This window comes from Candoia aspera, chromosome 16, assembly GCF_035149785.1.
Source record: "Candoia aspera isolate rCanAsp1 chromosome 16, rCanAsp1.hap2, whole genome shotgun sequence".
In the NCBI taxonomy this organism is placed as follows: domain Eukaryota; kingdom Metazoa; phylum Chordata; class Lepidosauria; order Squamata; family Boidae; genus Candoia; species Candoia aspera.
The window spans coordinates 1,994,150-2,021,253 of record NC_086168.1 but is presented as its reverse complement, the minus strand read 5'-3'; the positions used below and the strand labels follow the sequence as shown (position 1 = coordinate 2,021,253).

The following is a 27,104-nucleotide window of genomic DNA, read 5'->3' as shown; positions in this document are numbered from 1 at the left end:
CCGGCCGTGCCTGGCGGTCCAAGCCCGAGCTGGCGGCCCTGAGCGGAAGAGGGGACCGGCGCCCCGCCCGCCCCTCCCGGCCGCGCTCCCGCTGGGCGGTCCCTCCGCGGGGCTTGGAGGCCCCTCGCTGCCCGGCCTTAGACGTGCCTCGCTCCCCGGGTGCAGACCGGAAAGCCAGACCGGCCCCCCTTCCAGGGATGCGGCGGCGGCGCACGCTGCTTCCGCAGAGAGCAGGGCCTGGACACCCCGGCCAGTCCCTTGGCCGAAGTGGTCCTCCCGCCCGGCTTGGCAGGCGAGGCGACCTGTGTAATGTTCCGATCGACGAGAGAGAAAATCACGGTGGTGATTCAGAAAGCAGGTTGCCGGGTGAGGCCACCGTGGAGTCTTCTGTGCCTGGAGGGAAGAGAATCGCGCCAGGCGGGGCTTCGCTGCCCCGCACGAGCATAGACTGGGTGGCGCAAAGGCGCTCGTGGTGCCCGCGGTGACAGCGCCCTTCGGAAGGACGGGGCTGGGAGAGGGGCCGAGGGGGCAGGAGGGGGCATGGATGGGCGTGCCTGACTGCATTTATCTGCTGGGGAGCGGCGCAGGTTTATTCCGTGGGGTTTGGTGACCATTCGGGAGGCGGGGAGGACGCTTCCTCCCCTTCCAGCGGGTCCGTGCACGTGCCACTGCCCCTTGGTAGGACGTTGGCGCTGGACCCTGTGGGGCTGGACTCCAAGGTGGTCCTCCTTGGCTCCTCTCGGCAGATGAGGAAATTGAGATGACTCCTGTGGCGGCTCGCTGTGAGCTGGAGGACCTGAACACGAGACCCGATCCAGAGCCGCTGCTGACCGAGATGATTCATGCCGTAAGGCCCGCTGGGATTCTACCCCTGTAAAGCCCCCGAGCTGCGCAGCCACCTTCCACTAATCTTGTGGATTGAGCTAGGGGGCAAAGGGTGCGACGCTGCTACCAGCATGCCAGATGGGGCAACACTGAGCGGTTTGAGAGGCTGGCGGTGGCTCCCCCATTGTTTGCAATTCGCTTCCTCTAGCGGGAAGGGAAGGGAAGGGAATTGCATTCCTCTAGATGCAGGACCTGAATAGTTTTCGGAAGGAGCCCAAGTTTGACTTTTGTATGATAAGCGATGGGGTTCATTTTGGGGGGACAATAAGATAAGGACTTCTTACTTGGTTTGCTAATGCAACGTGTTCCTGCCTGCAGCTTGGAAGGGAAATGAAACAGTCCAGGACCGTTTCGTTCATTCATTCATTCATTCAGTGAATGGGGGCTTTGGTGTGAGCATGGGTGCACACGCTGCACCGGAAGAAAGTGTGTCTTTTGGCCAATGGGGCGTGACAGAGTGCTTCAGAGGGGTTGGGCACACTATCAATGCCTCCTTAACTGAAATGTGTACTTTCCTGGGATTGCGCAGCTGCCCTGTGATCCCAAGAAAAGATGCACCTTCTTTAAGGAGGTCCCTCATCTGCTGCGTGTGCACCCGTGTCTGCTGCAAGCCCCCTTTCAGCTTTGGATCCAAAGTGCTTCTCACACAGAGCTGCTTGCAGGCCCTGGCGTTGGGGGCAGAGGAAGATCTCATCATGGGGCTGAGAGGCAACATGGAGTTCTCAGTAGCGTAGGCCAGGGATCAGGGAGACCTGGGTTCAAATCCAGGCTTGTCAGACATCTCACTGCTTCTTAGCACGGTTATGTGGACAGCTGTTCGGGTCTGATCCAAAACGTTGCTGTAGATAAGCTTTTGGGTTGCACAACCCTCAAGATAAGAGAGCTGGGCAAGGGTATCCCACCATCATCTCCGTGAAGGCCAGATGTTCGTGGGAATAGAAGCTGGTCCCAAGCCACGTAGCGCATTCTTGTTAACTCCAGCACTTGAGATCCAGGCTCAGCATCATTTAAAGGCATACCTTCAACTGTGGAATCCACGGCATAATGCTTTTGCGGTATTTGGGGGCACTAATTGAGCCTTTAGGAGAGGGTGTTACTTTTTCAGGTCTGGGTCTCTCTTGTGCTCACAGCTGTATTCTCAGAAAAGTTGAACAGCAAGAGCTTTCTCGTGTCTTGGTGCACGTGTGGCCAACAGTGATCCTAAAGCAAGAAAGTACGCTCAACGTACGGTACGTTTTGTCATTGCCTGGTTTTTGAAAATCAGCGTAATTTTCCTGGTCTTCGACAGGCAGCTTACAGGGAAAACACAGTGGGATTGAACAGGTTCTGTCCAGCAGAGAACGTTGAGAAGATTGACAGGAGGGTCCTCCATTCATACCTGAGGAATTACTACACGCCCAGCAGGATGGTGTTGGCTGGCGTGGGGATTGAGCACGAGCAGCTTGTGGAATGTGCTCACACGTACTTCCTGGGGGCCCACCAGCCTGGGGAAGCGGGAAAGCTGACGATGTGGACAAGTCAGTGGCCCAGTACACCGGAGGGATCCTCAAGGTAAGGAACAGAAGACCGGCTCTGCTTTTCTCGCCCCGCTCTGCAGAGATGTGCAGAAGGAACAGGGGAACAAGCCCTGCAGCTGGAGTTTTCAGTGCCGGGAGCTTCTTACTGGCCAGTCGGGAAGCAGAAGCTGACCGTCATCAGACCTCTTGGTTTAATAAAGTGATCTGTAATGATTTAAAATGTACAACTCGCCTTGGACGTGTTCTCAGAGCAGCTAAAACAAAGTTGAACTGATAAAAATCTGGGACAGACGTGCCCCGAGTAGATGCTGTGCCTCTTTCAAAATCAACATATAGTATAAGGGGCCACTCGCATCTAAAAAAGTAAACACGAGGCAGTGCGAGGATTAAAAGCAATAAAAGTACACTTAAACAGCTGAAGGCAAGGCGGATTGTCTGGAGGAAATAGTCCGCTGGTCGCCCAAAAGGTAAGCAAGGCCCCGACCTGGTTTGTTTGTAGGTGCCACCGGGTAGTCCCTGGCAGTGGCCAACCTCTCTTGCATTTTTGCAAAAGAGCTGCTGTAAGGCTGATTCTGGGGAGGCGCTCTGGTTCAGGCTGCCAGAGACAAGCACACGGCCAGAGTGCTGCATCTCCGAGGATGCCGTCCCCCCAGGTGCTCCCCTGATCCCTTATGGCTTTGGTGCATATGTCAGCATTTGGAAGCATCTTCGGAAACGGCCTGGTGAAGGGCCTCAGGAACCCAGATGGTCCCGCCAACCGGTCCACCCCAGTCAAAATTCTTGCAGATGTGTTTTGAGTTAGTTGGAGGTTGCACCTCCAGTGCCCTGAAGTTCCGTCATCCTGGAGACTATTTTAAAAAGTATTTGTGAGAGTTGGTAAAACTGTTTGTTTATTTCGTATGGCATAGCAGAATGCAGCATTGTTGCATAAAATCACAAAAACAGTATATAAAAGTGTATAAAATATAGGGCATTGCGACAATTTTTTAAAAAAACACGCAATACAAATGATGAACAAAACGATGAATAAATTAAGTTATGTATGTGTAGTGGAAATACACGGAAGACCTTTGTAATTTTGAGGAGTTAAGAGACATGATGGTTTTCTCCCCCACACAAAGTAGAATAGAGTTTATTTTGAGTTATGCTGATGTTTAATTGGCTTGTTTTTATTCCTGTTTGGCGTGGGGGGGAGATAAAACCGCAAGGTTGTTAGTTTGAGAATAAGCCCACTGCTCCAACAGCCCTCCCAAAGGATTTTTTCTTTAATCATGGCATAGCGGTTCGGTGTTCATGCTGCTTTTCTTGCTGGGAAATCCTTGTGAGGTCCAGCAGCCAGATGTGTATTTAGCCGGGACAAGTCACGTTGCCTGGGATGCACCACGAGGAGGCTGGTCTACATTGCACCGAGCTGGGCTGAGAGGAGGGGCTGGCCCAAGGTCACCCAGCCGGCTTTCAGGCCTCAGGCAGGACTAGAACTCACAGACTCCTGGTTTCTAGCCCAGCACCTTCACCGCCATTGTTTTGTGAGCGCTGGCTTATCTGTAGAGCTTCCCAGGCTTTGGGGCGAGGTCATAAACAGGTGCTCCAGACCCTAGTCAAGGTCAGGCCACATAGCCTTGGTACCATGGAGAGTTGGTCACGAGGTTTGAGAGCCAGACTTTGATAGAGACTCCTGGAATCGTTTTGAATTTTGGGGGCTTCTATGCAGACTAAGCGCTGGGGTGCTGCAGAACAAGAAGCCAGCCTTTTGGGGATCCCTGTTGCCTTGGTCAGGAGGGTCCTGGCAACATAAAAGGGAATAAAGGTGTCACTTTGCTGAAGTATGTTACTTCTTTCTTGATGCGATGCTTTTTATGCTTTTGTATCCTCTGCCTAAACTGTGTTTCTTTTTGAACTGTGTGTCTGTTTAAATTTGTTTGCTGAAGTTTATAATAAAGCTTAAAGTTTCTTTATCCACTGGCGTGCTTATTATCTCTGGATCTAAAAAGAACCAGTTGCCTGAGCACCTGATCACTGCTTGGACACTTGGCAGAACAGTAAGAGCAGCTACTAGAGTGGCTAAGCCTGTGGCCGGCTATCTAGATCGTTTAGCCACTGGACAGCAGTTCTTGCAGGGAGCCAGGAAACCCCTTCTGCGGGGACAGTCCATCGCGGTGCGATGTCAGGTTTGCGGGACGTCCCACAGTCGCAGTTCAGATTATCAAGCAGCCCCCGCTTATGCTTCCAATATCGGCATTTGCCATGAGTAGTTCGAATCCGATTGAGCGCAGTCCAGTTTTTCCTTGGGAGATCAAAGCCATGAGGGCGTTGTGCTGGATCAGACACTAATTTAAACAGATCTGGGCTAGAAGTCGCCCACTCCTGGTGCCATGCTGTCTCAAAGTCAAAGTCTTCTCTGGCTAGTTGCTGCACAGCGGGTTCTGAGATTTGAGTCTAAATATTCGATCATGGCAATCCTTGTTTCTAGGTAGTAATCGATTTGCCTCGCATTTCTGCCACTCCCTTTTTAAGGCAAGTTGTCTTCTAAGACGGGGGGGGGGTATGTTGGATAGTACCGGCAGCCATTCAGAAGGCATTGATTTGATGGTTCCTGATACTGTGGTTAAGCTGGGTGCCCACCGCTTTTACGTGAGCGCTGTTTAACCATACAAGACTACAATACTCAGCCGCCAAATATACCAAGGCAAGAGCTGATGTCCTAAGAACTGTGGCGCTTGCTCCCCAGCTGGTGCCATAAACTTTGTGTAGAATATTGTTCCTGGTTTTTATTTTTTCTGTGGTTTCTCTTAGGCGTTCCCTATAAGTTGAAGACCGATTGAGGGTCACTCCTACATACTTTGGGTTGCGATTGAACTTCAGCAGCTGATTTCTAAATTCCTCTTTTGGGAGATAGCTGGCTTGTCTGTTGTTCAAATGAAAACAAGCAACCTCGGTTTTAGTGATGTCGGGTTTTAGCCTCCAAATTCATCCAATTCCTTTAAGTCAAACAAAAACAAAAACATTTTTTTAAAAAAATGGTTAAACAGGTAAAACAGTAGTAGAGTTGGTCTCTCAACTGGTTTGGTTTATTTTGTTTGTCAAAAGGCCAAATTCCCACGGAATCTCTCCCTCTCTCTGCAGCTTGAGAAGGACATGTCAGACGTGAGTTTAGGGCCCACCCCCACCCCAGAGTTGGCCCACATCACGATTGGGCTGGAAAGCTGCTCGTTTCTGGTAAGTATCCGCTTCTGGCTGCGGCGGCCCTTTCGCTGGACGTCTGAGTGACCGTCTGCTCTGGCTTCTCTGGTCAGGAGGAAGACTTCATCCCCTTTGCCGTCTTACACATGATGAGGGGGGGGTGGCTCTTTCCCTGCCGGGGGCCCTGGCAAAGGCACGTTCACATGGCTGTATCTCAACGTCCTCAACCGGTAAGTCCCCGGGCTTTTCTGAAGGAACAGGAAAGCTCTTTTGCTAAGAGCTGGGAGTGGAGACAAGCCGAGGCAGAGTGCGGTGATGGGAATGGCTGTGTCATGCTGCTGTGCAGGATCTTCCCTCCAGAGGTTTTTAGGCAGGTGTCCGAAGGGACAAAGGAGTAAAAATGTGTAGCCGCTTTACACGTTGTGCTAAGCTATCGTTTGCTTTACTCATGACTCTTGGCTAACCCAGCGGTAGTAGAGCTCCTGGACCGTGCTGAGCCATAACTTAGTTTTACAAACTGGTTGGCTAGCTTCAGACAACACACTAAACCAGAACCAAGTAAACCACCTTTGGCTTATCACAGTATGTGAACCAGGCCTGTTGTTTGAGGACCACCATATCCACCCTTCAAGGTAGACCAAGTGGCATCCATAAAACGCCTTGGGGGGGGGGGATTTGTTGCTTTAGCGTGAGGGAGCAAAAGGCCTCTGAGAGGAGCCCCAAAGCTGCCAGCGTCCAGACGGGCAAATCTGCCGGGATCGGCCAGCACAGGAATTTGCATCGTCCCACAACGGGCCGTCGGCTTCAACCCTTGCCTTGGCTGAAGTGTGGCTTTGGCATGAACTGAAGCACAAAGACTTCAGCGACATTGTTCTAATCATTGTCCGAATAAATGATGATATTAGTAGGTGGAATTGCAAACAGTTGTGCCCATATCTGCGTATCCAGGATCAAATTATGGGAAAAGCTGGAAGGCTCATCAATCGGCCGTAGGCTTCTCTGCTTAACCCGTGCCCTACAGACTGATACAACTGTTAAGGTCAGGTGCCATATGCACGGGTCTCTCTCGAAGCTGGTAAAACACGAAAGGGGGTCAAACGGGAGCATTTTGGCCCCCCTGCTTTTCAACTTTTACGTCCATGGTAGGGTGAGATGAGAGTACAATTCACGTTTCCATGCCCCCAAGCTATGGGATCGCAGCATTGCTCTGCTGCTTTGCGCAGACGACGCTGTAGCTCCTTCCAGAACGCCAGCAGGCCTTGAAGGAGCTCCGAGAGCCTGGCCCAAGACCGCGACAACGATCGTCTGGAAACAAAGCCAGATCGTGGCCTTGGCCCAAAGGCCGAAGCTCCGCTCGTGGAGCATTAATGGCCGCAGGATGGAACGGGTGACCGGCGTCAAGCCTTTAGGAGTCGTGCGTGCCACTGGCTCAAGGGAAGCGCACTGTGAACGTGCTGCTGCCCCTGGACCGAGATCTGCCAATGCCACCCTGAAATTTTTCCGCTCCGAGGGAGAATATTACGTCCCAGCCGCACTTAAGCTCCTTCAGGCTAAGCCGCTAGGCAGCTCCTCTGCGGGACCTTGGTTGGCCCCCAGGTTCTTGTTTCGCCGCCTTGGAAAGGGTGCAATCCAAATTCTTCATAGCAGCTCTCCAGACACCTCGCTGTGTCTCCACTCCACCTCTACGACCGGAGACCGGTGTGATCGAAGTTGAGTCAAGGGCGTGTCTTGCTTCCATAAACTTTTGGTTAAAGCTTAGCTTTTATCCTCGAGGCCTGGCTCCACCGGTGCTCCAGGACAGCTTCAGTCTACCTGGATTCAGGCTGCCGAATCTAAACCTCTCAGTCTAGGCTTCTCTCACTCCTCAGTCCTCAGGATGAATATGGTCATGCAAAACAAACCCTGAAGCCAAGGAGAGGGGATGCGGAGCGTCAGGCAAAGCTAGGGAAGGCTCGGCCTTCCTGGCACCAGTACACAGCAGATAGATTGCCACGGCTGCCAGCTTCCTCGCAGCTAGAAACCTCCAGCCATTGGAGAGCTTGCTCTCCCGCCCGATGTCAAGCACTGACAATGTGCTTAATTTTCTAATGCGTCCATCATGGTCCCCCATCCCATGTTAGCCTTCTCCCCTCCACCCCCCACAAATATCTCCCAGGGTTACATCCCACCCACCTCGGGTCCTCCCGTCCTCCGGGTTCCTGTCTCCGTGGGTCATGGGGGCAGTCTTGTGGTCGCGGGTGCCCAGTTCCCCTCAGTGTTTCCCAGGTTGCAAATTATTTAAGCCATTAACTAGCCTTTCTTTCTTGCTGCTGCTGTTGTACGGCACTCAGTCACAAATTGCGAGAGGGGTGACTTGACGAATCTCAGAAAAAGAAAAAAAGGCACTTAAAAGACTTCTTTCATTTTGGGTTTTACGATCTCCCGTGCAGTTCAGCTCCTTTTCTTCTTTCCCTGCGGTGGAAGCCTTTCCTCTGGACCTGAGCTTCTTCGTCGCAGTTCAGTCGACTTCCGTCCGCTTAACTGGGCCTCCCTCCGGACGCCCCCTTCGACCTCTCTTTACTTCTGATAATATTTTGAACCCTCCTCTCCCAAACAAAGCGCTTGGCTCCGCCCAAGCGTCACCTTTTACTTTCTAAGAATGTGTCTTTGGCCCATTCTGCGCTGATTCGTTCACCACTGGATATTCCTAAATTGCTTTGCTTCTAAAATCTTCATTTGTCAATATTATTTTCTGGAAAATGCAACAGTCTGGTAGGACAGCCAAGTGTCTGTGAGCCTATAACTGCCTTGGGCTACGTGGGGAGGGTCTCCCCCATTTTAGACTGAATGTCCTCCAAGGAATGTTCAGCTCATGAAAGAGGGTCACAACGTTTGCGTTTCACGCATAACCCTTAAAAGACGTTCGGGGTGGTGGTGGTGGTGGAAATAAGATGTGGGGATTCCCCCTTTGTTCCACACTGCCTTCTCCCATTGGATTGTACATGTGACCAGGCTCAATTTTCTGAAGGCAGATAAAGGAACCCGACGGTTAGGTGAGACAGTCTGGTAGCTGTTGATGGAGGCATTCAGCAGTGTCTCTTGCCTTCACTAGAGCAGCTGTTGGGGCCTTTTCTCCCAGTGAGAAGGCAAGGGCCAGACGGGTCCTTCTGATGTCTAGGATTAGCGCAAGCAGCGCACGATGGGCGTCCCAGGGGTCCTGAAGGCGTGGCTGTGGTCAGACCCCAAGCACAGTGGGGGGAAGTCTGGCAGCCATGGGACCCTCCTCCTGGGACCAAAGGAAGGGCCAGTGCTGAAGCTCTGGATTGGGGTCGAGACACACAGCTGTGGAGGAAGAGGTGCTCTCAGGCGCGTGACCCAGAGCAGTCAGCCAGCACTGCAGGGGAGATGGCTGGGCAAGGGGAGATCAGGTGGCTGGTAAGTGCAACGGCACCACAGATAGGGTCCCCAGGAGTGAGATCTCCATGGAGGCAGAATGGCAACATTGGAACCCATCTCCCAGAAAATATCTCAGGACCCACCCACCCACCCACTTTTGAAAACTGGCTAGCGTGTCATGGAAGCCTATATTCTGAAATCCTCAATCCTTGCCACTTCCTCTTTTCTCTCTCTCTCTTCAAAGGACTTTCACCGAGTGGCTGTTTGGGCAACTTCCCTTTCCGTTTCCTCCCTGATGCCTCACGGAGAATCTCCTGCTTCCTTTGACCAGGCAGCCTGGAGGGAGCTGGAGCTGTAGAGCTGGAACCCCGGAGGTCAGCTGAGCCCTTTCCTGAAAGCTCCTGGTCAGGTTGGTGGAACCCGATTCTTGGGCAAAGGAGGGACTTCCTCGGGTGTCCGGGGGGCTGGGGGGGAGAAGGAGAGCGGCTCTCCCTGAGCCGACTCTGCCGAAATGGGGTCTTTTCTCAAATAATCCATCACCAATAATTAGAACCCGTTGGACTGACCCCCTTGCCCTGAGCAGCTGCAGTACCAGTCTGGATACGTGGTTGCACTGTCAAATTGCTCTGATGCCTTTGATTCCTATCCATATTTGCAGCAAAGATGTTGTTAATATGGTGGATCTCCTGCCAATACATCTGTTCCCCTGTCCTGAATCTTCAGTTATTCACTTTCTTTGGGTCACCCTGTTCAGTTCTAGTATTTGAGAGTGGCTGACTCACTCTCTCTCCCCTGTGCCTAATTTCATAACGCATCCATCATGGTCCCCCATCCCATGGTAGCCTTCTCCCCCCCACTCCCAAGTATCTCCCAGGGTTACATCTTTTCATGCCAGTGGAGACACGCCAGCCCTCCAAGCATTTTGATGTCAGTCTGCAAACAGAAACCCTACTTCTCTGGATGCCTATTTCTCAATTACTTTTCAAGATCACTTCAGGGCCTCCTTTCTGTAAAGGCTCATAGGGTATTGAGCAATAAAATACAAACATGTCAGGAAAACAGCTTTTTTGAAAAAATATTGGAACAGTGGCCATGAAACCCAGATACCCAGAAGCTGAACCGCTGGGCAGCGAGAGCCACCGGCCTCTCTTATGACTCAGCTCCTAGTCCTAGACCTGAGGAGAGGCCTGGAGTGCAGATTAAGAGAAGCAGGCTTAAAGCAAGCAAAGGCCCTTTACTTTCCCTGAGTTTGCTGAAGCCAAGGGCACAAGGTCTAGTCCTCTCACTGGCACGGAAGCCACCTGGGTGACATTGGGCCAGTTCCTCTCTCTCAGCCCTAGGAAGAAGGGGGCAAAGGCAAGCCCTTCTGAAAAATGCCCAGAGAGTGGCAGGGACTTGTCCAGGTGGGTGCCAGGACTCGGGGCTGGCCTGAAGCAGCAGCAAGGCCATCCTTCCCATCAAACATGCTGTTTTAAATGTTGTTGGGTTTTTTTCCTTGCTTTCTTCCAATAACACAGTTTACTTTGGTAACGCCCGAAGTCCTTACATTATTTTATTTGATATATAGCCTAGCACTCGGTTATTAAAAGGAAGTGGTGTATTTACTGGTGTCCCAAGCCTAACTTGAAGGGATCATCTGTGTTACTAACGCTGCACGGTGGATGCAGCCAAAATGCAGGGATTATTTTAGAAGTCTGCAATCCAGCAGCCTTTGAGAACCTGCTCTGAGAGGCAGAGGGTTTTCTTCGGAAGGGAAGGTGGGATTTGGGTGCCCATGTCCGTGTTACGCAAAGGAACCGCTTGCCGGGGTGAGCAGTTTTTAATGCCAGTCACTCCCTGGGAAAAGGGGTCAGAAAAATGACTGGCGGAAAATGGGCTGAAGAAAGAGGCACTTCCCCTCCCGAGACAGAGTGCCCAGCTCCGTTCTCGTCCTCTTCCCAGCGACAGCCTGGAAAACGGGCGTCAGAGCAGGCATTTTCCCCAGGGCTGCATCGCTCACCGAGGCACTTGGGACTCAGCTCTGCCAAGCCAAAGACGGAAGAGGCTCAAAGCTGGCGGGCTGCTTTGGAGCAGCACAGAGGTGGGGTGTCAAGCAGCACCGTCTGTGGATGGGAAAGCAGCCTTCTGGGGTGCCGGAAAGACTCCTTCGGCCAGGGAGGGGGAACAGCCACCGGGAGGTCAGGGAGCCCCCTCGTCCTCTTGGTGAAGGGGTTCGGTGGAAGAGAAGGGGCCGGAGCAACACAGATTCTCAGGGACATTCCCTGCGTTGGCAGTTTCTCTCCCGTCTGCCCAACGCAGTGCAACGCAAACGTCTGCAAAAGCAGGGTGGTTTGCGACCGTCTGCAAAGGAGTTGGTGACAAGGCAGAAATCCTAATATCAGTCCACAGGGACGTGTGGTAGGACAAATACGCACACGCCCCACAGATACCTTCTCCCACATACACCACAACACAGCTGCATGTAGAAACGCACATATATGTATTGCACTCTTCCATTTCAGAATCAGAAACGTTATGCAAAATGCGGGGGGGAAACGAAGTCGCAAGGAAGGAAAACTAAAGGCCGGACATGTGAGGAAAGAGAAGGAAACGTAGCTCAGCCAGTGCATCAGCCTCTCCGGGCCTTTCTGTTTTTGCTTCCACCAATAGGTTCCTTGCGTCACTCAGTTCAGGAAATGAAATCTTTTAAAAGCATATTAATTAGTACAAGGAATAAGGAAACACAATGTACACAACGTTGAGGTACACATTAAAAGTCCTCCATTTTCAAACTGCAGATTAAGCCTTGATGAAAGAGAACTGTATGTTGGCCTTCCTAGCGCATCAGTCCAAAGCCAAGTCAGAGATAACGAGCGAACCCATACCATCGAGCCAGGATTTTAAATCAGGGTCACGATGGAGCAGCCTCCGTCCATGATAAATCCAGACTATTTCATAGATCATAGATCATCATACAGCTCAAAGGCCCGTTCCTGGTTATCTGATCCAACTCATCCTGCTCAATGCAGGATCCACTAGAGCATCTCCAACAGAGGACCATCCAGCTTCCCTTTGAAGACCAGCAGGGAAGGTGAAGTGACCGCTTCACATGGCAACCTGTTCCACTGGACGACAGCTGCTATCATCAGGAAGCTTCTGGTGTGTAGCTGCAATCTAATTGCTAATTCCTAGTTTGGACCTGTTGCTTCTGACCTTGCCCTCTGGAGCAGTAGGGAGTCAGTTCACCCCCTCTTCTGTTGACATCTCTTCAGGCAGAAGACTGTCCCATCTCCCTTCACTCGCCTTTTCTGTAGATTGAGCCTGCCCAGATCCTTTAACCTTATTGGGCCTGGTCTCCCAGCCCCCTCAGCACCTTGGCGGCCCTCTCTAAGCTTGCTCTGTTTTGTGGCTGTCCTGTCCAGACTGCGGTGCCCAGAACCGGACCTCATATTCCAAATGGGGCCTGACCAAGACACAGCAGAGGGGAACAATTCCTTGAGGTTTCACTGTGCTTCCCCGTGTTGCTCCTTGCCCGGTCGTCTGTCCTTTCAAACAGACCTCTGCTAAGTCCTCTCCCAGGAACACTTAGCAAATCCCTCTTCCTGTAAATGGGCTGGCTTTCTCTTTGCATAGGGGATCCATGGTGGCATTTTTCCAGCCGTCAACCATAACCACAGCCACTCCATCAGCAAACTACAACTATATTTGAATGTTTTCCAACTCCGCTATCTGCATCTCTGGCCTTACCATTTTCCCACATTCTCGTAGCATTTATGATTTCCTTTTCATCCTGATATTCCTAGTATTCATTTCAATTGTGCTGTTGGTCACATCTCGGTCCTTCTCATACAAAGGTCCCTTCAGCTGCATTCCAGATCATTTCATGGCTTTTTGTTGCATTCCATTCACTCTGCTGGAGGCTCCTTGGAGCTCAGTTGATCCTCTTCCTGAACCGCCTTTGATTTCCACCAAGACAGCTCAGCGTCTCTCTGCCTCTTGTCGTCTTAATCCTTCCCTGCTCCTTTTGAAGACATCCTTTGTAACTCTCTTTTTCACTCTATACACATCAGAGAAGACCTTGCATCCTAATTTTTTGCAGTGGTCAATTTCAAATGCGTTGCTCCAAGCCTCTTTCACTTCATCCTCCCCCCAATCCTCCTTTTTCATAGTTCCCGTTCATGTACCTCCACATGCTTCTCTGGCCCTTGTAAATATAACTCTTTTCACTCTGTTGCAAGCAGCTTCCATATCCTCTTTCTTACACCCACTTTCCCTTTACTCTCTTGTGAGATTCTTCTAATCTCTTGTTCCTGCAGGATTGGTCCTTTCTCTTCCTGCAGTTAGACTCATTTCACCCTTCTTTCTCTCCTTATTTTCCTAAAATCCACACTTGGCCTACCAAAAATTGGTCTCTCCCATCACCCTTGTGATCCTTCATCCTTCAGTCTTTCCTCATCCACAGTCAATTCTGCTTTAACCGTTTTCTTCATTCCTTTGCCATGTGCATGTATGGACAGACGTATCCTTCACCCATAACTCAGGAGTCTGGAGCATCTTTTCTGACCAAGAAATGTTATCAGAAGGCAGAAGCTGAAGCTCACAAAAGCTTAATCTGTTTTAAAAATATTTGATAGTAGGAAAAGGTGCTACTACGCTCCTCCTGAGTTTTGGCCACGTAGAAACCCAGCTCTCCTCCTACAATGCTTAACTCACTTATTCAAAACAAACCAATCTTTTTCTAAGCAGATATTCACCAAACAGTTTGCACTATGGGTGGTTTTGGGGTCGTTGAATACCTCAGTTGCCTTCTCTGTATTCTTTTATCTCATTCCCAGCCTTCCATGCATGTCACCCAACAGACCCTTTTCTTCTGGATCCCATTCATTTAGCAGGTTGCACCATTTCCCCTCCAACTCACAGCTAATTCATCCATGACCACTGTTCCCTGGAGCATAACCTGTGACTATCACCAGCCTCTGGGTTCCTACTTTTACACAGCCACACCCTGTTGACACCTGTTCCTCTGTTCGGAGATAATTCCAGCCCTTTGATTCATAATGAAATCTACAGCTTCATTTCCTCCAGTGCCACTCCACAAGATCAACCCAGCCTTGTTCAGATTTATGACATCCTTCCCCTTTCTTTTTGTCATGTCACGTCACGTCATCTCATGCCTGAACTTGAGCCCTTTACCCTTTACTTCTCTTCCATTCCAAGCCACCGTCTTCCACGTGCCGGAGACGTCAGCAGATGGGCCCACAGACGTTGACCTCTGCCACCCATCACGGCTTTGGCCATCAAAGATTTCACCCGGTGCTTTTAGGAAGGTAGAGAAGGTGTAAGTTAGCAGCCTTAGGTACAGATGTGCTAATGCCAAGAACAACACTGGTCGCCGGTGGCATGTTTTGGCTGTTCTGTTCGGTAAGGATCTCTAATCTGGAATCTCCCTTGCAAACCAAAATAGTGTTCCTCACATGCCACCAGCTGGGAAGTACAGGTGATATCCTGACACGCTCTGGATTCACAGAGAGAGAGAGAGGGAGGGAGAGAGAGAGATGTGATGAACTCAGAAGCGAGGGAGGGAGGGAGGGAGGGAGGGAAGGAAGGAAGGAAGGAAGGAAGAAGGAAGGAAGGAAGGAAGGAAGGAAGAAGGAAGGAAGGAAGGAAGGAAGGAAGGAAGGAAGGAAGGAAGGAAGGAAAAGTTAACTGTTTTGATAAAAAGTCTTCATGAAGAAGCTATGATTGTGCTAATGTCCCACTTGCGTTCCAGTTGAAGTCAGCTGCCTCCTGCATTTTCACAGAAGACCCCAAGTCCAGCCACCGCTTTTCTCCCTCCACCATGTCTGACCAGGAGGATGAGGATGATGAGACTTGTTGGTACAACCTGGAAAGCTTCCGTGTGGAACTGATTTCAGTGATCGACCCTTCCAGAATAACGCCTTACCTCCGGCAGTGCCGAGTCATAAACCATGACGACGAGGAGCAGATCCTAAATGATCCCAGTCTGGTGCTCAGGAAGAGGAAAGCAGGTACCTGCTGATTTCCTGGGTTTGCCCAATATATTGAACAAGAAGGATGGAGTTCAGCCAGCGCCCTTTTTAAGATTCCAAAGGAGAAGGAGTGGGGCAAACACAGTCCTCATCTGACATTCCATTCTGCTTCCTTAATGGGTAACCAGGTAGATGCCAGTAAGTTTTTCACCTCTTTTCCATTTCATCCTATCCAAAACGCTCCTTCCTGAAATTGAGTTTGATCCCAGACCCCCTGGCTGGAACTTCTGGCCCAACCGGGAAGCCTTCCTTCTTGCTTCCTTCTCCTACTTTTGGTACCCTCTTACCTGATGCAGCCTTCCTCAGGAATAGTCTATCTCATTCTACCTTGATTCACAGAGACTGCCTGGACAAGTCCCTGCAGTTTTCTAGGCAAGATTTTCAGAAGTGGTCTGCCATTGCCTCCTTCCTAGGACTGAGAGAGAGTGGCTGGCCCAAGGTCACCCAGCTGGCTTCGTGCCTCAGGCGGGACTAGAACTCACGGCCTCCTGGTTTCTAGCCTGATGCCTTGACCACTGCACCACGCTGGCTCTCTATTCTACAATAAGAGAAAAACAAGCTCTTTTCTTTGGAACCTGTTCTAAGAACATATAGAAACAGAGCATATTGAAGTGAGTCAAGCCAACGTGAAAATGCATCAAGGCTATACGTTAGCAGAACCTCAAAAGTCTATTTTTTCCTCTGTTTCAAGAGGTGTGATGAGAGAGCTAATCTTACAGTTTCAGCCATTATATATTCTCATGCGTTTCTTATCTGCCCACATGCCTCTATTTATTCGTCACTAAACAGTTCAGCAGCGTAAACCAAAGGAAAACTCCAGCCACAATTCTCCCTTATGACTTAACGTCCCATTTTGCAATAGCGAGCAGCTTCTAATTCTAGGGAATATTGACTGTGGCTTCCTTAAATCAAAGCTCATGCGACCTTTTCTCTTTTCCTGCTTCGAGTTGTTAAAACCGCAAACTGCAGAGTGACGGCCTTGACACCCGATGCTCATCTTCGTTAACGCCTTTCGCTAAAATTGGGGGTTTCGGTGGATGCAAAACTCCTCCTCCTTAGTTCTGATAATCGTGGATTTTGCGTTTCATAATTCATGGATTCCAATGCTATTATGAGTGCTTTTTCCCCCAGAAAGGATCAGGTAGACTAAGCAGAGAGTAGTACCTGGTGAGTTTCACAGTTCAGCGGAGATCTGAAATTGATCCCGGTGCCAGGTCTTACTCCTGTATCCGACAGGCTCCGTCCGGAGACAGGTATCTGCTAGGAAGCTGGGGTGGGGGTGGAAATTAAGGGCATCTCTTTCTTCAGGATTGCAGTGCAGCGTTTTCACTGGTCTTCAGAGGGCCCATCGGGACTTCTTCGTTATCTTTGGGCATTTAAAGAGAAGCCAGTCCCAAAGATTAGCAACTAGCTTTCTAATTCCTCTGGAAGTGGGAAAGCTGGAAGGGAAAGGAGCGATTTGGACCGTGGAGTTCCACTGCCTGGTCAGCCCAGCTGAGCGTTGGAAGAGTTTGTGCTGGGAGCTCTCTGTGCTTCTTTGCAGGGCTTCTCCTAGATATTCTCCAGAGGATGGGCAAAAGGGGGTTTGTGGCTTTCCTCGAGAGTCTGGAACTCTACTACCCGCATCTCTACAAGAAAGTAACGGGCAACGATCCCGCCCGGGTCTTCTCGATGATTATAGGTAATATTTTGCTCTGGCAGCTCTCCTAGATTCCTCTGGCAGCATCACACGCCCAGGTAATTCCTGCTTCGCCCCTTGAAGACCTCAGCAACTGGGGTGTCCGGCCGAGCCGAAGTACTGAAGGCTGCCTGGGCTTTCTGCTAGCCAGTTCCAGGTCAGCGGGCTCCTCCTTGTGGAGAGCCCAGGGCAACGGCTTCAGCCTTGGGAAACGCCTCGGTCTGCCCCACTGCGGTCGTTGGGTCCCCTTCCTGCTCTCGCCCACGTTCCTCTGCTCTGCAGACACGGCGGGGGAGTCCAGCCTGATGGAGCTGCTGATGAGCGAGGTCTCAAAGCTGCAGGGGGCCATCCGAGAAGAGAGGCGGAAGGTCCAGGAGCTGAGCGTGGCCCTCTGCACCAAGGAGGATGCCATCAGGGAGATGAGGGTGAAGGACAGCGTCCTGCGCAAGTACCAGGAGCGGGCACACAAGGTGAAGGAGGAGAGGGACGCCCTTAGCAGGGAACTGAAGCTCTGCCGAGATGAGAACTATGAGCTGGCCATGAGCTATGCCAAGCAGAGCGAGGAGAAGAACGTGGCACTGATGAAGAATCGGGACCTGCAGCTGGAGGTAGGCCGCTGTGCCCTTCCTTGCATCCCTTGGGGGAGAGGGAAACATGACAGGCCAGGGCTGGGCATCCGGACTGGGGCTAAGCTTGGAAAGACCTGAATTCAGGTGCCAACTCTGCCATGAAGATGCCAGCCACGTTTGCACAACCCATGGAATCAGGTCGATTTAAAACCTAGCAGCCACGTTTGCACGGGCTTGATTATTTTTCATTTTGGTGAGCCCTCTGTATAAATAAATAAGTAAATCTCCTGGGAACCCAACCATCTGGGGCTCTACTGGAGCCAAGAGGAGGCTGTGTGCAGAAATTGATCTCTCCCCCCTCCCATTTTTCCTCCTTGGGGCAACTCCTCCCCATCCTGCCCCCAAGATTGACTCCCTGCGGCACAGCCTGATCAAGGCGGAAGATGACTGCGACCTGGAGCGGAAGCACACGCTGAAACTGAAGCACGCCATCGAGCAGCGGCCCAGCCACGAGGCCGTGTGGGAAATCCAGCGGGAGAAGGACCTGCTGTTGGCCAAGAACAAGGAGCTTGAGAGCACCCTGCAGGTCTCCTTCAGTCCAGGAAGGGGGAACAATTTGCAGAACGTTACGGGAGATGGTTTGCAAAAATGGGGCATCTTAGACAACATTGCAAGTAAAAGGTTTGGAGAAAGGGGTGCCAGAATGCATGCAGATTTTTCTGGGAACTTTACAGAAAAGCCTTAAGTTCAAGAAACCAGGTTTGATAGACTTCGAAAAATGAGGAAGTAGGAGAAACTGAAATGGATCTCAACGGATAGGTTGGCTGTTAATTATTTCAGTAACACGCAGGAAAGTGAAGCTAAGCAAAAAATGTTTGTCCCGGACCCAAGATGAGAAGTTATCAACCAGCCAGTGAGGAGATTTCCTTCCTTCCTCCTTAAAAAGGACTTCAGGTTACGCTGTTTTCAGAGAAAGGCTTATAAATGCCGGGCATCTCTGAACAAGCCAAAGCACTAACCAGCCACAAGGAAGATGGGAAGTGAATTGAGTCCTTCAGGCCAGAATCCCAGAATTGTGGAGGGACCATCTAGCCCACCCCCTGCAAGGTGCAGGAAAACCAACTCACCCATCCCCGAGATAATGCCCAGTTAATGAGGCATCTCTCCAAGGCCTGTATCCAAGCTCTAGGAAGAAGGCAGTGGTGGGAGAGTCGGGGTCGGCACAAAGGGGGTGGCGTGGAGAAGTGCCAAATCCCGTGCCTTTCGTCTCCTTTCCGCCCCTCGTAGGTCACCAAGGAAGGCAGCTCCGAGAAAGACGGGGTCTCCCCCCAGGCTCTCGAGGCCGAGTGGAGGCAGGCGCTGAAGGAGCAGCAGGAGCTGGTGAACACCATCTGTGATTTACGCCAAGTGCTCCAGAGAGCCGAAGACGGGCAGGATAAAGTAAGCCGCTGGGCCCGCAAAGCCACCGCTGGACCGTTACGTCTCGGCAAGCCCTGGAGGGAAATGAGCTGTCTCGGGGAGGGCGGGGGGGATCACTGTGGCCGGAAAGGGTTCGAGGGGGATGACCGTTCTTTCCAGGCAGAGCGTGGAGGCATGCTAAGTGGCCCTTAGTGGCCCTTGAGAAGATTGGAAATGCCCCCCAATTCACCCAGAAAATGGAACCTAGACCGCTGACGTTCCTCCATTCAGCAACAACTTTCACCAGCGTTTATCTTCCTCGGTATTAAGCTCCAACGCTCCAGGTTGCCCATCACATTAAAATTCTGCTGTGAGTTGTTTGTTTTTAGCTTAGACTGCTGTGTGAACCACTACAGGTAGTCCTCACTTAACAACCATTCATTTAGCAACGGTTGGGACTTACAACGCTGCTGAAAAAAACGACTTATGACCGGAACTCACACAACCGTTGCAGCATCACCACAGTCACATGATCACAATTTGGGAACTTGGCAACCGGTTCACATTTATGACCATTGCACCATCCCGTGGTCACGTGATCACCCTTTTCGATCTTCCTGTCCGGCTTTTGGCAAGCAAAATCAATGGGGAACCACGTGATTCGCTTAACAACCACTTGGTTCTCTTAAAACCCACAGTGTTTTGCTTAATGACCGCTGCAATAAATGTCATAAAATCGTGTCAGATTCGCTAAATGACTGCTTCATTTAGCCACCAAAATTCCAGTCCCAATTGTGGTCATTAAGCGAGGACTACCTGTATGGCTAAACCATGGTCTGCCCTTGTCTGGGAAGCTGGTCAGTGACTCGCAGCAGCAGTTTCGTAGCACCAAACCCGCTTCAGAAACAAGTCCGAGGAAGTGCTTTGCGACCCTCACAAGTGCAGCACCTCTCCTGTCCACCAAAAGCAGCCCGTTGTGTTTTTTCACATTTTCCCCAGAACGTGTAAAATGGTGCTGCTGCTTAATGAGGAATCCACTTAGTGAAGCATTCCTGAAGTGCGACTCTTACTGCAGTCGCCCTGCTTTTCAAGTCTCGGAATCGTTTTCGAAGCGTAGCTCCACTCAGAGACTCCTTGCGGCCGAAAGGAGGCCTTCCTACGGAGCTACAGCCCCGGCGCCATCCCGGGACCTCCTCCCACCCTGCGGTGTTGTATTCTGCCCAAGATGGCGGTGGCCAAGGCAGACGGTCTTTTCAGAATTGCAGTCACGGAGCTGCTTGCGAAGGATCCACCCTGACTCAGAGGCCTGCTCCTGCGTTTCAGAGTCTGGATGGAGGCAGTTCCGAGCCTGATCGAAAACTGGAAGGTGCCTGAGCAGACAGAGATGGAGGTTGTTTCAACCAGAATCATTTTTTTCCGTGCGTGGAGGTTTTTAAAAGGAGAAGTCAAAGGACAGACAGTCCTCAGTTAACGAACAGTCTCTTAACGACGGCCTGGGAAAGGGTGCTTTGCGGCCCGTAAACCACTTCTGGCTGCCGTGAAACGTTGCGCCGTCCCCCCATTCACATGACTGCATTTCAGGCACTCGGCAACCGGCTCGCATTTATGACCGCTTGCCGAGCGCCCCGCGGTCACGTGATCGCCATTTGCAGTCTTGTCTGCTGGCCTCCCCAGAAAGTCAGTGGGGAAGCCGGCAGGGAAGGTTGCAAGCGGGGCGGGGGGGAACATAAGCGAGGGAAACCCTCATGGAGCCGCAAGGACGAAGCTCGGACCTTGAAGATCTTCGTTCCTGCAGCCCCAAACAAGCCATTCAAGCCCTCTGCGAGAGGGGAGGAGAAGCCCTTCGCCAGGCGGCTCTTTCAGGCGGCTCTTTCGCTCCATCCCTTAATGACCGACCATGGAGATCGCTTAACGACCGCAACCGGGAGTGCTGGGATTGCGGTCGTTGAGCGAAGTAGTCACGTGGGCGTCTCGCTTAACGACAAATTTGCTCAACGACCGAGATTCCAGTCTCAATTGTGGTCGTTAATTGACGACTACCTTGTATGTCAATTCCTCCTTTCTCCCAAATCTAGCTAAGGGACACAGCCGTGCATGAGACAATATCCAGACTTCCTCCCTTTGGCTCACATTGTATTATTTGGTCAGCTTGTAGGAGAGAAGGAGCTGCTGGAACTGAGATGCACTTGCTTGCAAAATGATAACCAAATTTATCAAGATCGTATCAAGGCCATTTTAAAACAGCTGGAAGAGGTGGCTGCTGAAAGAGACCAGGTAAAGATTACTCTATGCTCCCCCAGCGTGGTGCATCATCATCATCATCATCATCATCATCATCATCTCAATTTTCTCCTCTTCTAACAAGCCTCCTTAAAGCAGTGAGTCTGATTAGAAATAACAGTAAAAGAACAGCAAATGTAAGTTGCGGCTGGCAGGAGAGAAGGATAAATCAGTGTTTTTCAATCTTGGCAATTTCCCAATGTGTGATCTTCACTGCCCAGAATTCCCTAGCCCGTGTGGCCGCTGCTGAGAATTCTGGGAATTGAAGTCCACATCTGAAAGTTGCCAAGATTGGGAAACACTGGAGTAAATGGAAAAGTCTGCCCTCTGTTGACTGAGTGGGGTACTGAAAGGGCAAAGTGCTACTTGGGAAAAGATTGTGAAGGCTGCCCCCCAGTGGCTCATTGGGATACTGCAGTTGCAAAGGGGAAGCTGGAGCGTCCTGGGGCCCAACCGCAGGCTGTGTGAAGGTCTCCACCCCCTCCCCAAGACAGAAGCAGTGCCTGGCAAACCATCACGAGCCCCTTATAGGGTCTCCCTCCTCCACAAAGCTTGGTGGCCTCTCGGTCCCACCGGCTTCCATAGCACCCTCTGTTGCTAGCCCGGCTGGGGATGATGGGGGGTTTTGCACACTAGTCTGGAGCTCATGACATTGGGGGACGCCGCAGAGCAGGGATGGCCAAGTGACTCTGCTGTGGGGAAGGTCTTGCACCAGAAAAAGTGCTCTCACAGGGGAACATGGCTTGGGAGTTCTGCCCTTCGATCGCAAAGACAGCATCTGGCTGAGTTCACCCAACACACAGGCGAAGGCTAAAATGGGCCTGGGTGCCTTGCGGTTCGGCCCCTTTGAGAACCAGTCACTGTCGCATCTGGGGAACAAACCCTCACGTTAAGCCCAAAGAATACACATTTGTTTGGGGATGGCATGTTACGTGAGCACAGGAGTTGCGTTTCCTCAGCCAGCATTCAGGGCTCAACGTGCTGTGTGAACCCAGCCAGTCCCGGGAACCCTTGCCGGCTCGATCTGACTGGCTGGTCTAAGCCACCGGTGGGCTTCATGGTTGACTCTTGGGGGATTATCCTTGCCTCCGCCCTGATTGTCTTGCTCCAGGCTCTCCTGACCCAGGAGGGGTACCAGAAGCAATATTCCCAAAGCCTGAGGGATAAGGACAGCTACCGGAAGCAGATCCGGGACCTCGGGGAGCGTTGTGACGAACTGCAGCTTCAGCTCTTCCAGAAGGAGGGACAGCTGCTGAGTGCCGAAGCGAAGCTGAAAAGGCTGTGCGTCGATCCTTCCGCCCTGGTAGGTCGTAGGGAAAAGCGTTTATTGGCACGGGCCTTCTTTCCCAGCCGGTTCCTCCCATTGCTTGGGAGGAATGGCCCAAGAGACGATTTGTCCCTTGCTGGTTCCTGGCATCCCTCCCTGCATGGAAGCCAGCTGAGCCCAGGCATTGCGCAGGGGCTGCCCACAGAGCGGGAACAAACCCTTTGGGAGCTGGACGGCGCATCAGCTCGAGAATAATAGATAATAAATTGTGGGGCGTGAGGCCACAGGGATTCCTTCTACGGGTCCCTTCCTTCTCTGCATTAGTTATCACTGATGTTATTGTTCGGGCTCTAATTCAGCTGAGGATTCCCTCAGTACCCTTGTTCCAAACTGCCCGCTGCCTTGGGTGTTGCTCCAAAGGGAACGGTGACGCCTCAGTCAAGCAACCTAAGCAATGAAGAATCAATGAAAGTGATCAGATATTTCTGGGCAATTGGGGGATAGACATGCAAGGTCTTCCAGCACTTCAGCTCTTCTTAGCATCTTGTCGATGAACTTCTTGCCATTCCAGACTTCCGATCTTGAGGAAAACTCATCCCGGAGCTCTCAAGAGGTGAGTTGCAAGTATCCGGCCACCCGATTTTTGCTCTTGCTGTCCCCGTTCAGGCAGAGCTGTAGGTTGTGTGTCCTTACACCCCTCAGATCCCGCTATTACTCACACAGCAACCAGGCTTTGCAAGGCATTTCCCTCCTGAAGCAAAAACAGGAAGGTCCCCACGCTCCGGTTGCAAATGGGAGGAGGGAGGGAAGCTGCAAAAGAAACGGGTGCCTGTTTTCTCACGTTGCGAAGGCTGCATTCGCATAGCACACTTCAACGCTTTACTGGCTGAATCTTCCCTGGGTTTGCCCCATGCAAACCCAGAGGTTAAGCACGTTAAGCGGACGGGCTGGACTAGTGCCCACTCCCAGGTTAAGGAAGCCAAACCAACGCTAGTGTTGCAGCCGCAACTGCAAAGACGTCGAGCTGCACAAGTAGCCCAGTACTTCTTGAATAAATTTTGAAATGTATGTATGTATTTATTTCGTATGGCATAGCAGAATGCAGCATTGTTGCATGAAACTCACAGAAACAATGTATAAAAGTGTATAAAATATAGGACACTGGGACAACAAATTATTTTAAAAACACGCAATACAAATGAATAAAATTATGAACAAGTGAGCAGCTACTAAAGTAACTAAGCCGATGGCTGGATATCTAGATGGACAGCAGTACCCTCTGCATTGGTTGGATGGGTTTGGGTTAAACCTTCTGTGGCTTGACAGCTCCTAAAAATGCAGATCCTTTTAACTGCAGAATTGCTTTAGGAAACAGCACTTCTGCTCATTCCCTTAACGGGAAAAGAAAGTAATATTCCTTCAAAAATTGAGTATCTTCTTCTTTTCCCCCCCCTCCCCCCTCTTGCCCAAAGCTGGCTCCCCATGGAAACCCAGATGAAGACGGGAAAGGTGCCAAAGCAAGTATGTTCATCTGCCGCAAGGGATCTTTTCTTTCTTGTTTAGAGGGGCAGGAGTGATGTTTTGAGTTAGGCCTCCAGCCCGGGTGGTGCCTCACACGGGGCAGAGATGGTCTCACGCTCTGCAGTTCAAGAAGGAGGAGGATTTTGATCCTGGATGGTCCTGCCACTGGATTGCGAGAGGTTATGACGACACCCAGGTCTCCGACCATCCGACGTGCCCCAGAAACCCATTTAAATCAGTGGCACAGAACGTTGACGAGTGAGTAATAAGTGGTCTATGAATCTACAGATGCGTTCTTCTCTTTTATTTCTTCCGTAGAAGAACGCTGCGGCGTTCAGGACCCCCCGCTTGGTGTTCTCGGAAACATTCATCTTCTTCCATCACAAGTAACTATGAATTTCCCTTCCTGTCTCTCCATCCATCTCTCCGCTCACCCGGCCACGGTACAAGGGTAGCCCAGTAACTGAGTTTTCCTGCCCTGTCTTTCTTCACGGCGTTCTGTTTTAGATTCTTCACCACTTGGATTCTTTATTTTTACCTCTGTTTATATTATTTATTACTGTATTTTATTCTGTGTATTTATGGCTATGGTTTTTAATCGATTGTTGTAAACCGCCCAGAGTCCCCCGGCGGGAGGAGATGGGCGGGGATAAACTAGACAAACAAATAAATAAATAAATTCTCTTCATCTCCGTAGCTGAGGGTCTTCGTTTGGACCCTCGCCCCTCCTCCACGCCAGTGAATTGTCAGCCAGGCTTGTTCTGGACATGAGTTTAGCACTATTTCAGAACTCAGCTAGACCCACGTTCAGAAATAGGCCAACTGGGAATTCACCTGCTTGGAGCACATACTGATTTTCTTTCCCCTACAAGGCCATTTTGTCAGTTCTGATGTATCTCTTCCCTCAACACTTTGGGAACCAGACTAGTATGCAAGGGACGCCTTCGTATGTTTTCACGGCCAGTTTGCAAACTAGTATCATCCCTACCTCTCCCTCATTCTCAGAAATTCAAAATCCAGCCTACTGTCAATGCCAAGTCCTGAGCATTGTGTGACCCTGACCTTTCTGGAGCATTACGTGCTGCGGTTTTCACCTTCTCTTTAGCTGCTGAGAACTTTCTCATCCTGTAGCTTTATACTACTATATTCAGAGCCTTACGTCTGCTCTCCTCCTCCAGGAAGGGGGTCCAGCGGATGGGGACCTGTCGGAGAAGGGGCGTCGGCGAATGAAGGACAGTTTTGAGCATTATCGGAGGTAAATCTCCCTTGTCAATGGATCCCTGGTGCAGATGAAACCCTTCCCCATCCAGCTACGGTTAAGCCAGAAGGGAAAATATTCCTACCAAATGCAGCTTTGTGTTGCTGCTCCTTAGAGGAACCGTGGGCGTTTAGCAGGTTGCAGAGATTTTTCCTAATTTAAAAGGCTTGCTTGGAAGAGACCAACACGCTTCTCCTATCTGCAGCAGGCGCCCCCAAACTTCCCTAGTCCTTTTTGGAGAGGGAGGGAGAGGTAGCAGAGGTGGCGGTTAGCATGATAAGAAAAGGCTCAGCATCATTTCAGCAGCCACTCGCTGGAGAAGCTGTGCAGCTGGAATGGGACCAGGGAGTCTCGAACGCAGACCCCTGCCTACACTGGAGCCTAGCCCCCTACCTTACGGGGTCGCCCCAGGGAAGAAAGAAACGAGCGAGCTCCCAGGCACGGCCTCTTGTGCTTTCAAGGCAGGATAATCACCAATGAGGTTTTTTTAGCCACAGGGAAGCACATCTGAGGACTCCTCCCTCTAAACCGATTTGGAACCTGCCTTGCAGAAAGAGAGCCCTAAGAGGAGGGCAGAAGAGCCGGTGTCACGAAGCTGACTGGGAACATTCGTCAGGAAGTGACAACACAGACACCGAAGGCTCCTGACCTCATCTGCTACCCGCAGGAAGAAGCGGAGAATGCCGGAGACGCTTTCGTTTGGGCGCAGCCGAGCTGCAACCACCCTCTTCTTATTTGCCAGCAAGGGGGGCAGCGGGATGGCTAAACTGTGGAACCAGGTTATTCTGTTCACGGCTTTACATTCCTACCCAGGGCCGACCGAATGATGCTGTCAAGATGCTTTCCCAGTGTCTGGAGGCTTTGAGCAACAGCAGCTTTGGGCTCCATCCAAACAAGACTGAGTGGCTGTGGGGTTTAGCCACCCCGCACCCCCCCAATATCTGGAGACCTTGCTGTTTTAGATTCTAGATTTTGCATTTATATATTGGCTGTTTTTGATTCCTTCTGCATTTACACAGTATGCTGCCCAGAGTCACACTGGCTGAGTTGAGCAGCTTTGTGTGTCTTGAAACAAAGAAGCAAACATTGTAACACACAGGACCTCAAGCTGCCCTAGAAGACCATCTGGAAGCTACAATTAGTCCAGAATGCAGCTACGCGGGCAGCAACAGGCATCCCCTGGTCCACCCATGTATCTGTATTACTTCGTGAGCTCTGCTGGCTTCCTATAAGCTTCTAGGCACAACTGAGGGTATTGGTGATCATCTAGAAAGCCTTCACGGCTCAGGACCGTGTTCTCGGTGGGCTTGCTGATCTGTTCTTGGGCTTGCCCTTCCCACAGAACCCAACAGAGCAGACATACTTGGCGGCCCCTTCATGAAACCATATCATCTTGTGGGACCCGGGCACCCAGCGCCCAGATCTGGAGGGCCCCAACCCTGCTGGTCCTCCCTACGGCTTGACAGCCTGGACGGTTTCCATGAGCGCTGGGTTAGGACACTGGAGGAGCCCATCTGGAGAACTGGCGGAAGATGCTGAGTTCCGGGCCTCCCTCGGGGTCGTTTTCTATGGCGCTGCGGTGGGTCTTGAACACTTAGCCTGGCTTTGCTTTCCATCCTGCCTCAGCCTGCCAGCTTGACTTATCTTTTCCAAGGCGCTCACGGCTGCTCGCTCTACGAAGTGCTAGTCTGCAGCACATTCCTCGACTGTTCGTTGATCCTGATGGTTGATCCTGAAAGGAGATGCTATCCACCACTTGGACCGGAATTCACTGATTGGCCTGGTTCTCGCATGTCAATAGGCTACTGGTTGGCTTCCCATGGAGAAGATTACTCTGATGTCCGCTGAACCACGTCTACAGCGACCAACTCCCTTTAAATCTTTGGATTCAGCTATCAGCCAGATCCATAGCACAGCCAGGGTGCCTTCCCAGACAGGCCTCCGTAGTACCTAAAGTGTCAAATACACCTAGGCTGGTAGAAATTCGAGCAAAAATCTTAGCCACAGATCCAGATCAAAAGGTAATTATCTAATTCTAGTTCTCTTATTTAATTTCTGCAAGATTATCTAAGACGCTCCTTGCATAGTAATTCACTCCATTTGATTCCCAGGCCTTAAATTTTCATCCCCTTGGAATCCCTTAAGCT

At 51.1% G+C, this 27,104-nt stretch overlaps 2 protein-coding genes across 4 annotated transcripts; both read left to right on the top strand.

Annotated features, from left to right (window-relative positions):
• The first annotated feature begins 555 nt into the window (after window positions 1-555).
• Window positions 556-5,997, top strand: LOC134506187 (mitochondrial-processing peptidase subunit alpha-like). 3 transcript variants are annotated; one of them, XR_010068778.1, is made up of 4 exons: window positions 556-847; window positions 2,174-2,436; window positions 5,526-5,618; window positions 5,696-5,997. XR_010068778.1 is itself a non-coding variant. In XM_063316253.1 (3 exons), exons 1-3 carry the CDS (start codon window positions 761-763, stop codon window positions 5,548-5,550), a joined length of 375 nt encoding a protein of 124 aa, XP_063172323.1. In that variant the 5' UTR covers window positions 556-760; the 3' UTR covers window positions 5,551-5,997. The 3 variants fall into 3 exon arrangements, 2 of the variants coding, with proteins under 2 accessions (XP_063172323.1, XP_063172322.1); XM_063316253.1 differs by having other exon boundaries at window positions 5,526-5,997; XM_063316252.1 differs by lacking the exon at window positions 556-847 and having other exon boundaries at window positions 1,844-2,436.
• Window positions 5,998-14,709: 8,712 nt separating this feature from the next.
• LOC134506285 (caspase recruitment domain-containing protein 9-like) lies at window positions 14,710-23,755 on the top strand. The gene is made up of 9 exons (XM_063316433.1): window positions 14,710-14,965; window positions 16,530-16,667; window positions 16,947-17,272; window positions 17,640-17,819; window positions 18,521-18,673; window positions 20,780-20,905; window positions 22,023-22,214; window positions 22,750-22,791; window positions 23,651-23,755. The coding sequence occupies exons 1-9, from the start codon at window positions 14,776-14,778 to the stop codon at window positions 23,753-23,755; spliced, it is 1,452 nt and encodes a 483-aa protein (XP_063172503.1). The 5' UTR covers window positions 14,710-14,775.
• The last annotated feature ends 3,349 nt before the right edge of the window (window positions 23,756-27,104 follow it).

What these genes read in the sequence shown, in the direction of transcription:
- LOC134506187 (XM_063316252.1), top strand. Translation starts at nt 2,335, where the DNA reads ATGTGCTCACACGTACTTCCTGGGGGCCCACCAGCCTGGGGAAGCGGG. An exon ending in ACACCGGAGGGATCCTCAAG is followed by an intron (nt 2,437 to 5,525) that starts GTAAGGAACAGA and finishes CTCTCTCTGCAG; the next exon opens with CTTGAGAAGGACATGTCAGA. An exon ending in TGGAAAGCTGCTCGTTTCTG is followed by an intron (nt 5,619 to 5,695) that starts GTAAGTATCCGC and finishes TTCTCTGGTCAG; the next exon opens with GAGGAAGACTTCATCCCCTT.
- LOC134506285 (XM_063316433.1), top strand. Translation starts at nt 14,776, where the DNA reads ATGTCTGACCAGGAGGATGAGGATGATGAGACTTGTTGGTACAACCTG. An exon ending in TGGCTGCTGAAAGAGACCAG is followed by an intron (nt 20,906 to 22,022) that starts GTAAAGATTACT and finishes GTCTTGCTCCAG; the next exon opens with GCTCTCCTGACCCAGGAGGG. An exon ending in CATCCCGGAGCTCTCAAGAG is followed by an intron (nt 22,792 to 23,650) that starts GTGAGTTGCAAG and finishes TCTTGCCCAAAG; the next exon opens with CTGGCTCCCCATGGAAACCC.